The sequence below is a fragment of the Acyrthosiphon pisum genome, chromosome A1 (genome assembly GCF_005508785.2).
Source record: "Acyrthosiphon pisum isolate AL4f chromosome A1, pea_aphid_22Mar2018_4r6ur, whole genome shotgun sequence".
NCBI classification, from domain to species: domain Eukaryota; kingdom Metazoa; phylum Arthropoda; class Insecta; order Hemiptera; family Aphididae; genus Acyrthosiphon; species Acyrthosiphon pisum.
Genome location: NC_042494.1, coordinates 109,149,010 through 109,161,047, shown reverse-complemented (window position 1 = coordinate 109,161,047; position 12,038 = coordinate 109,149,010). Strand labels below are relative to the sequence as shown.

The 12,038-nt window shown below is 27.9% G+C and overlaps 2 protein-coding genes across 3 annotated transcripts; one reads left to right on the top strand and one right to left on the bottom strand.

The window, feature by feature from the left end:
• The first annotated feature begins 177 nt into the window (after positions 1-177).
• Positions 178-2,424, top strand: LOC100161735 (OCIA domain-containing protein 1). The gene is made up of 7 exons (XM_008187145.3): positions 178-308; positions 396-549; positions 666-789; positions 1,075-1,264; positions 1,339-1,475; positions 1,534-1,657; positions 2,214-2,424. Exons 2-7 carry the CDS (start codon positions 490-492, stop codon positions 2,329-2,331), a joined length of 753 nt encoding a protein of 250 aa, XP_008185367.1. The 5' UTR covers positions 178-308; positions 396-489; the 3' UTR covers positions 2,332-2,424.
• A 1,064-nt stretch (positions 2,425-3,488) lies between these two features.
• On the bottom strand, positions 3,489-6,718 carry LOC100159684 (viral A-type inclusion protein, putative). Of its 2 annotated transcripts, none has more exons than XM_008187142.3 (10): positions 6,581-6,654; positions 6,171-6,274; positions 5,895-6,065; positions 5,582-5,761; positions 4,874-5,032; positions 4,578-4,784; positions 4,420-4,518; positions 4,235-4,353; positions 3,980-4,155; positions 3,489-3,685 (listed from the first exon to the last, which is right to left on the bottom strand). In XM_008187142.3, the coding sequence occupies exons 1-10, from the start codon at positions 6,648-6,650 to the stop codon at positions 3,513-3,515; spliced, it is 1,458 nt and encodes a 485-aa protein (XP_008185364.2). In that variant the 5' UTR covers positions 6,651-6,654; the 3' UTR covers positions 3,489-3,512.
• Between the last annotated feature and the right edge of the window lie 5,320 nt (positions 6,719-12,038).

Sequence of the window (12,038 nt, the reverse complement as noted above, 5' to 3'; positions counted from 1 at the left end):
ATGAATAATGATGGAGTGGTGATCAGATTATTTATTAGGGTGCGTTTGGAAGACGGCGGTCGTGGCTGCGCTCGGCCGACCGTCCGCAGTTGTTATCATAGTCAATGGACGCGTTTCTCCTCCACGCCTGGAGTCTCTGCAACGATAACGATAACGCTCAAAAATCACAAATAATTAAATTTATCATTCTGCCATCCAGGGAACCGGGTGCGGGTTCACAGGTTCACTACATAAGGCGTTCGTGCCGTCTCGCCTGCCTGTGCCCCGCAATAGATAATTACGATTTGTGAACTTATTACTGCTCAACAGTAAGTTGTAACACTTGTAACTACTAGTCAGTAATACATTGACGTCGATCAACATTACTGCAGACCGTGTATTTGTTATTGTCGTAGTCCTACGTTCCTGTTATCGAAGGCTGCAAATCATAATAAATAATAACATAAAAATACTATAAATCGTCCGTCCGTTCAGAAGACTTGAGTGACGATGGCGAATCCACATTCCGGCATACCACAACAGCAACAGAAACCGTCTCCGGATTCAGTTGTAAGTCATATTTTTATGTTCTCTAAAGTCTTACATATTATTTACTATCAACTGAATGGCTGAATTTCGCCATCCGTAAAATGTATTATTTATTTTGATTTTTCCCGGTCATGTAGTTCTATCAGTTCTCACCAGAAGAAACCAGAGTCATGAACGAATGCAACAAAGAAAGTTTTTTCCAGAGGAGCCTACCATTATCGCTCATCACAGGTGCTGTTTCGTATGCTGCGGTCAATGCCGGTAAGCTATGCCATTATTATTGATGCTATGCTTGGTTTTTATATAACATTAAATTACCAAAATCAAAAACTATTGTTTTTAATGACAACATATTATGCACCTTCAGTATGTATTAGTTATACAAACTACCATTGAAGAATGAGTTTAAATTGCCTAGAAAGCATTTTGAATATTGTGTTATGTTAATTTGTCATGTATTGAATGTCTATTGTCATATCATTTTGTTTACATAAATATTATATTTATGGTTATTTATTTATTTATTTATATATTTATTTATTAAAGGTTATTTAAAGCGGAGTGTGAAATGGGGTCCATGGCCTAAAGTAATGTTTGGTGGTCTGATTGGTTATCTAATTGGTAAATATTCTTATCAAACAATATGTGCTGAGAAATTAATGCAGCTACCTAATAGTGAACTTGGACGAGTTCTCAGGGAACGCAGAGGAAAAGCAAGTGGTGAACTTTTTCAAGGGTAAAGAAGATATTAAATTAATATAAAAATCAGTCACAATGAATAATATCCAATTATTTTCATTTATTTTTCAGAAGTGTCCTTAGTCCAACTATTGTTTCATCTGGAACTGATACTCCAACACTTATGAATGATTACAAATCTGATATGGATATTGATATGCATAAGCCTATGAATTCTTTAGATACAGATTATAGACCCAATTATGATGGTAGGATTAATACTATTAATTACATTGTTATCATATTTCACACAAATTTGTATTTTAGGTTTACCACTTAGAAAGGATAATGAAATTTCAATGTCAAATATTACACCTACTTCTTATGATGATCTTAGGAATCGTAATAGGCAAGAATATGATAGAACACAACCAAATAAAATGGCGTATAGGTAAATCATTTAAATACTTTATTATCTTATTTATACTTTATTCGTGTTAAGAAAAAAGCTTGGTAGCTGCTCTATACGCAAGTTTCTAGCTTTACTACATGGCAGATGCACACATGTTTGAAACATTGTGTGTGACAAATGTGTGTTGTCTGTCTGACTGCTGCTCAACAAAAACTGGTACCAATATTATTTTTAACGAGAAAAGAGTATATGGTTTTATTAGTTTTACTTTGGTCTTTTTTGGTTTTACATTTATAACTAGATCACTGATCAGTTACAGTGTTTATGAAATAAAATTTAAATATTAAATATTAATAAGACATCATTAAAAAAGAATGGTAATAATAGTCTTAAATTTAAATAGTATAGAGTTTATAAAGAAAAGTTGTCTTTCATTAGCTCTATATAAATATTCATTAAAATAAGACTATTAATAATTTCCTTTCATTTGTTTATGATTTTAAAATTACATAACACTGAAAATTACTTTTAAACATGAAAAACAAAACACTATTGACTATAATTATTCACTTTATATCCAAATATTTTGATTTAGGCCACCGCCTCCATCAAATACTCAACCAATATGGGATAATCAACCTTATTTGCCATCTGATCAAACAAGGATACCTCAACCCAGGGAATCACGTAATCAGTATGGAGATGTTGTATAGTAAAAGATAAACTCATTTCCCTTTTATTAAATGTAATATAATATTAGTTTTGTTTGTTATAAGTTCTAATAAATTTTTTTCAGCATCTGAGAATACATTTTTAATTAATATGCTATTTATTTAGAATATCATCTACTGACTGCCATAAATTTGTTGTCGGTATTAGCACAAAATAAAAATGCATACTAATTACTTTTTTATCAGTAAATATTTTTTGGTATTATTATGCAACCCACTAAATCATACAATCTGTTGTGTTTCTAATTTGTGATCATTGTTGAATAATATTTATGTAATATATAATAGAAAGTGTAAAAAAAAACTGGCAATTAATATTATAGAATGTTCATTGTAATAACTAATAAACAATAAATTATCTATTCAAAAATCAAGAAAGAAATTAGTTTTAGAGTATATTATATTTTTTTGCATTTACTGAATCCCTGAACAAAATTTAATTCATTTATTCTGAAAATATTGTTCCCAAAGTTGAAAACAACCCTTCAAAGTTATCGATATTGATTTGTTTAATGCCTTTAGTTAAAATTATAAAACAATGATTTCAATGCTTTAAAGTAATTTAATTCTTACATTTTTTCCTTATAACTTCCCTTTCTCCCTACAATGTGTTGAAAACAAGGCTAAAAAATAAAAAGAGTATTCTATGATTCCATGTACAGTTTAGACAATAAAGTGCACAAACACAATTGATTCTGTAAAATATATATAAATATAAATTAAACTATTGTTTAGCCAATGTCATTTCTCTCCACCGCAAAAATTCACTAAATTTAATAGACGAACAAGCTTATTACATGGGTTTGTGTCTGTAAATATTTAAATAGGCATTTACATCCATTTATTATTTATCTTCCATTATTAAACAATTAAAAAAAATAAAAATCTTGATACATTTTTGTCAGATTGCAAATTTTTATTATAAAAATAACTACATTAGTTTTATTTAATATTACAAAGTGATTATTATAATAGAAAAATGTATGATCCTAGAACATTATATATTTATGCTGTAGAAATAGAAGTTTTTGTTCTACATTAATACTTCAATATTTGAAAATTAGAAGCACATCATTTAATTTTAGGATCCTATGTGAATATTTTTAAAATATCTGCTATACAACTAATTAATTAAAAAATATAACAATATTGATAATATTTATTTATAATTCTTCAAATTTTGGACAAACAATTGTGTTCAAAACAGCTTGTTGTGGAATTTTTTTTACTAGTTTCATTGAAGGGCCTCCGTCTTCATTCTTACAGTTGTTGTGAAAACGTACCCCTTTTGTTGCTATACGTTTATCTTCATCAATGTTTTCCTTGGATGTTGACACTATAGCAAAAATATACATATAAAAACAATATACTTTTTTGTATTTTTCCAAAATGATATAAACTAATGAATATAAAAACTAAGCAATGATTATACAGTTTAGTCTGTTCCACGAGAGAACATGCAGGTTCTGCGCATCCTCCAACGTTACCTGGCTATCGAAACCGGTTCCCCTATGGCAGGGTGCCGTGTGGGGATGCGCAAAATCATTAATTTTGGTCGGTTCACAGCATGTTCATTTGTGGTACATAGTATAGAAATGTTATAAATATATAAATGTATAAATGTCTTTACATTTAGATTTCAATACAGAAATTTGTTGTTCTAATTCTTTTAGTTGCAATTTGTCTCTTCTCATCTCTTTCTTAAGCTGTCGAATTTCACATTCTCCTTTAAAACATTGTTGTCGAGCTTCCATATCCCTGACTGACCTTCTATTCATTTCTTCTTCCAAAGCTTTCTTCTCTTTTCTAAAAAAAAATACTACTTTCATGAACAATCAAAATATTTGATATGAATAGTAATATGATATACAAAAATACTACATACCGGACATCAGACACAATTTGAAGTACAACATTCATGCCATCATTGCTTAAATTGTCTATCTTCAATACTTGTGGAGTCTCTGGTCTTTTATCTAATTCTCTTATTTTGGCTTCTAAATCCTATAAAAATAAAAAGTTTAAAACATTAACTTACTTAATAATTTTTTTTATAAAATGTTATCTTACGCTTATACGATTTTTATAACTTTGGATCAACGTCGATTTTTCTAAATCATCATTTCTTTCGGTTTCTAACAACTGTTTTTCTAATCTCATCATTTCCATCTAAAGAATAATAAATTAGAATACATCAGTAAAATAGAAAATTTAGTAATTTTTAAAACCTTCATTTGATTGTTTTCATGGTTTGCTTTTGATAAACATTTTTTCAAAGTTTCATATTTTTCCCTTTTCATTTCCAGCTCGGCTGTCAATGCTTGTCTTTTGTCATCAACTTCAGCAAACAATGAATTTCCTCTTTTATTATGATCATTTAAGTTATTTATACTATTGAGTTGCAGTCTAAGCATTTCACATTCTTCTTGCAATGTCTAACAAAAGTCATAATTATTAAATTATAATATTTAATTAACTTGAAAAAATAAGTACAATAAAAGTATTGATAGTGTAAACATTTTACTTCATATTTTTGCTTCCATTCATTTAATTGATCAGTTTTAAATCCAACTTTTATTTTTAGTTCTTCTAATTCTTCGATAGCTCTACTTTTTGAATGTTCTAACTCCATAATAATAATTTCTTGATTGTTTATCATATTTTGCATCTCTTCATATTTTTCCTATAAAAAATAATTGAAAATTTCACCTAACAGCAAACCTTATGTATGCATATATTATATTGTATATACATATATATTTTAATATCATACATTGATATGACAATCATAGTAATTAGTAGTGATGGGAATAATCGAATGATTAGTGATCGATACATTTTATAATCGAATGCATTTTTCACTCGAATACTTTTTTATCTCACTAGTCACTACCTGTCTACTACTGACTACTTTATACTTTTATTAATTGGTTTTATAAATATAGTCAATAGTCATTACTCATTGGTATAGTGTTTAATGTACCTAATAGCTAATACCTATATCAATAAATAATAATACAATTAGGTAATACTCAGTTGAAGTGTATTTACCTATAAATTATAATTGTTTTTATCTATAAAAATAAATTATAAATTCCTTAATTTGGACAGAAAATCTATAAGATTATTTTATCATTCGAATGTTTTATTGGATTATTTTATTATTCAAACGATTTTTAAAATAATCGAATTGATTCGATTATTCCCATCACTAGTAATTAGTTAATAATACCTTTTTCTCATCTAACTCAGTTTTTAATTCTGTTATAATACTTTCATTTAAATTCACTGGCAAATCTTCTTTTGGTTTATCTTTTAAATGTTTTAAGACTGATAGTTGCTCATTCAACGAATCAATTTGTAATAAATGGTCTTTTTGTTGGTCTAATAATTTGAACTCTAAATTGGAATACTGAAATATAATGAAATTTAAATAAATAATGTTTAGTTATACATTTATAACTATATTTATATTTATATGTTTTTTGAGTAAAATTGTACAAGGTTGTCAAGATACAGAAATAACTAATAGGTTGATTAATTACTTTTACAGTCCATTGCCTTAAATCTGATTCTTTTGTTGAAATTTCTGATTTCAACTTAATGTTATCATCTTCAACTATTTGTAATTGCTCTACATCGTTTTGAAGTTCACTAATATATGCAATTTTTGTTTTCAATTGCAGTTGTGTTTGATATAATTCTTGTTTCAAAGTCTACATAAAAAAACAAAAATATAATTAAATGTAATGATCAAACTAAATTTATGTTTAATTATCAGTATAATTATTTAATATTCTTTATAATACTTTATTACTCACGTCAATGGTAGTCACACTAGGACGAGTATGGTTTGATGGTGTGCTTACAGAGCTTTCATTATTTTGAGACAAATTTCCGTTCATCTTGTCTAGACGATTCAAACCTATTTAAATTTAAAACTATTAAATACAAATTTTGTACCCAGCATTTAGCAATAATTATTTACTAATATCAGACAACCAAAATGACAAAAAAGAACATAGAGGACAGAGGTAGAACTTATCATAGAAAAGAATTCTAATTTAGTAATTACTAATATAAAATACTACCTGTATACGATCATTTATAGTATTTAGTAATAGTTAATAATATATTAATATTTAATTGTTAGCTAGTACAGTTAGAAAGTAGTAGTTAGTACTAAATTGAAAATACAAATCATAGATAAATCTCTACTCGATATACAAACGTTTGTAGGCTAGGCAGCTCATACAATATACAGTTCCTACTGCAGCATAGATAAGTATAATATACGACATACCTCTTAAAATGATGGCAATAAATAATAATGTAAATTGTAATTATGTAAATAGTAAATTGTAAATCGTAATCGAATTTGAATTTTGAAGCTGGTAAGAATATAAGATAATAACCGACAAACTCAAAACCAGTGAAGCCAACATTATTATAAGCGGGTGATACCACTACAGAACAATACGCCAATGTCCTGTTTTCCCGGAGTGAGAGAATGAGTAAGTTGGTAAATTGGTCGAATGTTTAATACAGATAATAATATTACAGAATCCAAAATGGACAAAATATATCATATATGGCTGTATTATGGAGGATGGATCACTGGAATATTGGATCCCCCCCCCCCCATGACCTTTTTTTTTACTATTTTGCATGTCGAGTAAATGTAAGTTCAGAAGAGTATTTCTATAATACAAGTGAATATTATAGAAAACCGCGCTGTATTAAGTACTTACAATAATGAATAACTGTTTAAGGGCCAGTTGTACCGTCTACGGTTAAACTTCGATTAAGCTTATTCAGCTGATAACAGATATTTAACCGGGCAATTTCGGCCGATTAAACTTCGGTTAACTTTAATCAGAGACGGTGCAACTGGCCCTAAGAGGACACTACGTCGCTACATAGTATATAGGTACCCTGCATTTTATATGTAATATTATTACTATTAACTAATAAAATACGTCCACGCTTTATGCGTACAGATTCCTTTGTAATAATTGTAGGAACAAATTAATTACAGATTTAACTTTAAACGACGATTAGGTTACTTCAATAATTGCAATATGTTATTCTGAAAAAATAAACATGGAATATTGTAAATATTTAAAATACCTATATTTTATTATGTACCTATAATTGACTATTGTACCGTCAATCGAGGTGACTTGAAACGATTTTGACATACTTCTTAGTTCTTATTATTATGAGCTTAAAAATAATAGCACTGGGCAACAACAATTATATTTATTTCCGCATACGTCTAATGAATAGAATAAAACCTTAAATTTAGTTTTTTAATAAAAACTCGCTTAAAAAAAATAAAAAAACACATGTTACAAGTCATCTCAATTTTTAGGTGACTTGTGTTAGGAACCCCTTGTTCTTATAGTAATATAATATAGGTAACGTAGAATTTAGATGGGTTAGCACTTTTGTAAGACGACGTCCGTCGCCATCGAATAATGCATAGTACATAAGTCAGTCGTGAAATAGTCTAGATAGAATTAGACTCGATTACTGTGTGTACGTTTTATATAAAAAATAAAAGTATTAATATCATTTTAATTAATTGCGTTAAAATTCAATTCCTGTAAAAATAAGTTTCAATAGCGTACTGTAGTACTTTCGAGAGAGCGAACTCATTCTTTAACAGAGGATAACAACTCAAATATGTCTTCGAAGGAACAAACCCAAGTAAGACATAACACTTGTAACAACTATGAAAATTCAATTCAAGAACATTAGAGTTGACTTGTAACAAAATATTTATAAATGTTTGTATGCTTAAAATTTTAGTGAAATCAGAATTTACCTCTCTTAGTTACTTTTAATGTTAATAAAAAAATAAGCAATTGAAGTTTTTTTACCATAATTACCAAATGAAGTAAGAGGGGCTTTTTTTGAAAATACCATTAAATTAAGCATGCAAAAACACACTTTTAGAAAAAAAAAAATTCAAAAAATCGCTTAGAAACTAAACTGCATTTTATGCATTTTATGCGTTTTTATGTTACAAGTCACCCTTAGATTTTTTTTGAAAAATAAAACTAAAGCTATACAATTAGGAAAAAATGTTTTTAAACTTTTAATTACCTACAATATTCTTCTTTTGAAGTATCCTCTTATGTATATAAAATATACAAGCCCCTAAACTCTATATCTATCGACTATCACTAAAATCTAAAGCACTTTTGAAAGCAATGATAAAATCGCTGTGATCATGAAAAATGTTTGGCTATTTTTTTCTTTTTTTTTTTCGGAGGTAATGATTAGACCAATCACCAATCGCATGGTTGAAGATAACATATTTTACAGTTATAAATATGAAAAACATATTTTTAACGGAGGTACAATTAAATTATATTAAATACTTTGATAGATATCATGAAATGTTTAAATAAAAACCAAATTGTTACATCTCACCTCGTAGTTCCAAGTCACCTCGATTGACGGTACCTAAGACCTAACTATGTACATTTATAAATGTATTGTAAGCAACAGGCCTAGTCCTACGAATTACTGTGTTGAAGTCCGTGGGGAAAGTAAAGTGTGGGCCGTCTTTGTAATATTTTGCCTAACATTTTTGAATACCCCGAACTCTGAAGAATGAAATAGGAATAATTATTATTATTATGTCTTATTGAAAAATGGACCTTTAACTTTTTTAGGGCCGGTTAAAATCCTAAAACTAGGTGGAACAATACCATAGGCGTAACTTGGGCTCTTTTCACGTGGGGGCAAAAACAATTTTTGCAAATCTCTACACATTTTCATAATCTTATTTAAATTTTAACATATTTTTTATAAATACATTAAGTTTTATACCAAACAATAATAAACTAACTACTTTTTTCAAAACCATAATTAATATTTATAATTACATAAAAATTACAAAGAAACTTTATTAAAAACAACTTTTTTTAAACATAAGAATATTGTTAACATAATAATAATATTAATAAACATAAACATAAATTTGAAGCCAAAATTATTTTAGTTGCAATCGTCTTCCTCGAATTGTTGATTGTGCATTGAATTGGTCAATAATTATATCAAAATTTGGTTCACATTTTTTTTTCTTTATGTAATAAAGCTAAATCCTTTAGCCTTTCTTGTCCAATACTATTTCGAGTATAAGTTTTAAGACGACGTAATGATGAAAATGAACGCTCTGATGAAGCCGAACTCATAGGAATTGATGAAAAAAGTTTGAATAATTTATACAAATTTTTAAATGAATTTGACAGATCTTGAAGTATAAAGTAATTAAGACGATCCTCAAAGTTATCAAATATTTGTTTCACAAAACACATTTTATCAAACAACTTTAGCTCTGCCTGTAACTCGTCAATTTCTATATTATAAGTGTTAGAAACTTCTAAAATATCTTCATATTTGCAATTTTGTAAAGTCAAAACATTTATCACAGCATTTAATATATTTGAATTATTTTCAGAAAATGTAGTTTCTATGTCAGTAATTATAATATCAAGGACAGTGAAGTAAATATTTATTTTGACAAATTCTGATAAATTGTCTGTATTGAAAGCTTCACCTCCACCTTATCTAGCAGGAATTTTTCTTTTTCTTGGAACTGAAGGCAATGGACGGTTTTCTTTAGTTGTAACTTTGTTTGTTTCAGACCAAACATTTTTAAAGCTATTTTCACTCCGCAGTGATTTTAGCTGAGCTACAGTAGCATTTGTTAAGCTTTTAACAATAGAATAATTTATATTATTTTTTTGAAAATAAAGGGATAAACTATTAGTCAGCTCTAAAACTAGTTTCATCAGATTTAAACAAAATATGAACTCAAAATCTTTAATATTTTTTAGAATGGAATTTGCTTCAGGTGTACAGGATCTGTGTCAGAAATATGCTCCAATGTTGAAATAATACATTCGAAGTTCTTTAATACTGATTTAAAGGCTTCTACTCGACAACTCCACCTTGTATCACTAAGTGATTTCAAAGTAATATTTGGTAATTTTGACTTATGCTGAATATTTTCAAAAATAGAATATCTTTTAAAAGAAGCCCCAATGAACGCATAAATACTTTTTAAAATACCAGACATATTTCTAACTGATGCTACTTGTTCACAAATATCAACAACACATAAATTCAGAATATGAGCATAGCAATGGATACATAGTGCTAACGGATTATCATATTTTATTCTTTTAGCAACACCTGAATACGAGCTTCGCATTGAGGCAGCACCATCATAACATTGGGCCCTAATATATTATATACCACTAAAATTGTATAGATTATTATATAGTATATTATGTGATTGTAGCCAAAGAACCTTTACATACATATTATATACGTTATTATAGGTATTATTATTTATTATAGGCCTCAGAACAGCCTGAAATTAACTAATATTATAGTTTAGTTTGTGGGGGCAATTGCCCCCATTCGCCCCCGCCAAGTTACGCCTATGGACAATAGGTACCTAGGTATCAATAGCTATTGATTATCCGGCGCTGGTAAGAAAAATTGAAAATACCGTATGTCCGTGGAAACAAGGTATACTTTATCACTGATTACCTTGTAAATATCTTTCAATTATGTTTGCGGGACATTAAACTATAATGGACAATCCTGTAAAAAATACTTTTAAAAAGTACTTGAGTAAATACTCAAATACATTTATTTTTAAGTATGTAAGATACTACTCAAATATTTTAATTGTAAAGTATTTCAAATACTACTCAAATACTTTGAAAAAGTATTTGGAATACTTTTCAAATACTTTCGGTTTATAAAGTGGGTTTCTAATTATCATAATATAAACACATGGGTAGTAGGTAATCTAATAGTTATCTAATAGTTTTAAAGGGAATATTGTTATTCAATATTCAACAACTTTTTTTAGAAATCTGATTTTCACAAAACGTTGGGCTTCGGCTAACACAGAAATACAAAATATTAAATAAAACTATTATTCTATTATTTTAGTTGACAATAATATTTTTCCAACCAATTATTTCGAATAAAAATAAAATGTTCGAAATAAAAACCAAAGTACCTATTCAATACCAAAAAGTATTAAATACAAAAAAAAGTATTTAAAATACCATTCAAAATACTTCATGCTGAAAGTATTTAAAAAGTTATTCAATACTTTTACTCAAATACTTTTACTTAAATACTTTACAGGACTACTAATGGACCATACATTTCTATGACTTAATTTTTTTTTAACTCATGTATCTAGCACATGCGCAACACAACTTCATTTTTTTTAAATGGCAACCCCTATTTAGAATATCGTTTTTGGATTGCTCGTTTTTTTTTAAAAGTAGTTTTGATCTACCAACTTGTATTCTAAACATAGGCGCAAATCGCAGGGGTGCTAAGGGTGCTTAGCACCCTTAATTTTAATGTTAGCACCCCGAATCCTGTGATTATAACTTATAGTACTACTACCTTAATATTTCCTTAATACCTACCTAATTACATTTATTAAAAATTCAAAAACAGATTTATTTAATTATTTGTTAAATTAATAATATAATATATCAAGTTTACATCTGGATATATTAAACTGCTATGACATAATAAAATATAAATATATTATAATATAATATCATAATTTATATTTTATTGTTGTTGTGAGATTATGATATAATAAGGAATCGGGAAATAATTGTTAAGGGGAT

Bases quoted from the DNA above. Each gene is read 5' to 3' on its own strand.
- LOC100159684 (XM_008187142.3), bottom strand. From the start codon at position 6,650: ATGTCGTATATTATACTTATCTATGCTGCAGTAGGAACTGTATATTGT. The intron at 6,066-6,170 runs GTGAGTAATAAA...TTTTTTATGTAG, and splicing joins CTAGTGTGACTACCATTGAC to ACTTTGAAACAAGAATTATA. The intron at 4,519-4,577 runs GTTTTAAAAATT...ATTATTCTTTAG, and splicing joins ATGAAAACAATCAAATGAAG to ATGGAAATGATGAGATTAGA.
- LOC100161735 (XM_008187145.3), top strand. From the start codon at position 490: ATGGCGAATCCACATTCCGGCATACCACAACAGCAACAGAAACCGTCT. The intron at 1,476-1,533 runs GTAGGATTAATA...TTTGTATTTTAG, and splicing joins TTATAGACCCAATTATGATG to GTTTACCACTTAGAAAGGAT. The intron at 1,658-2,213 runs GTAAATCATTTA...ATTTTGATTTAG, and splicing joins CCAAATAAAATGGCGTATAG to GCCACCGCCTCCATCAAATA.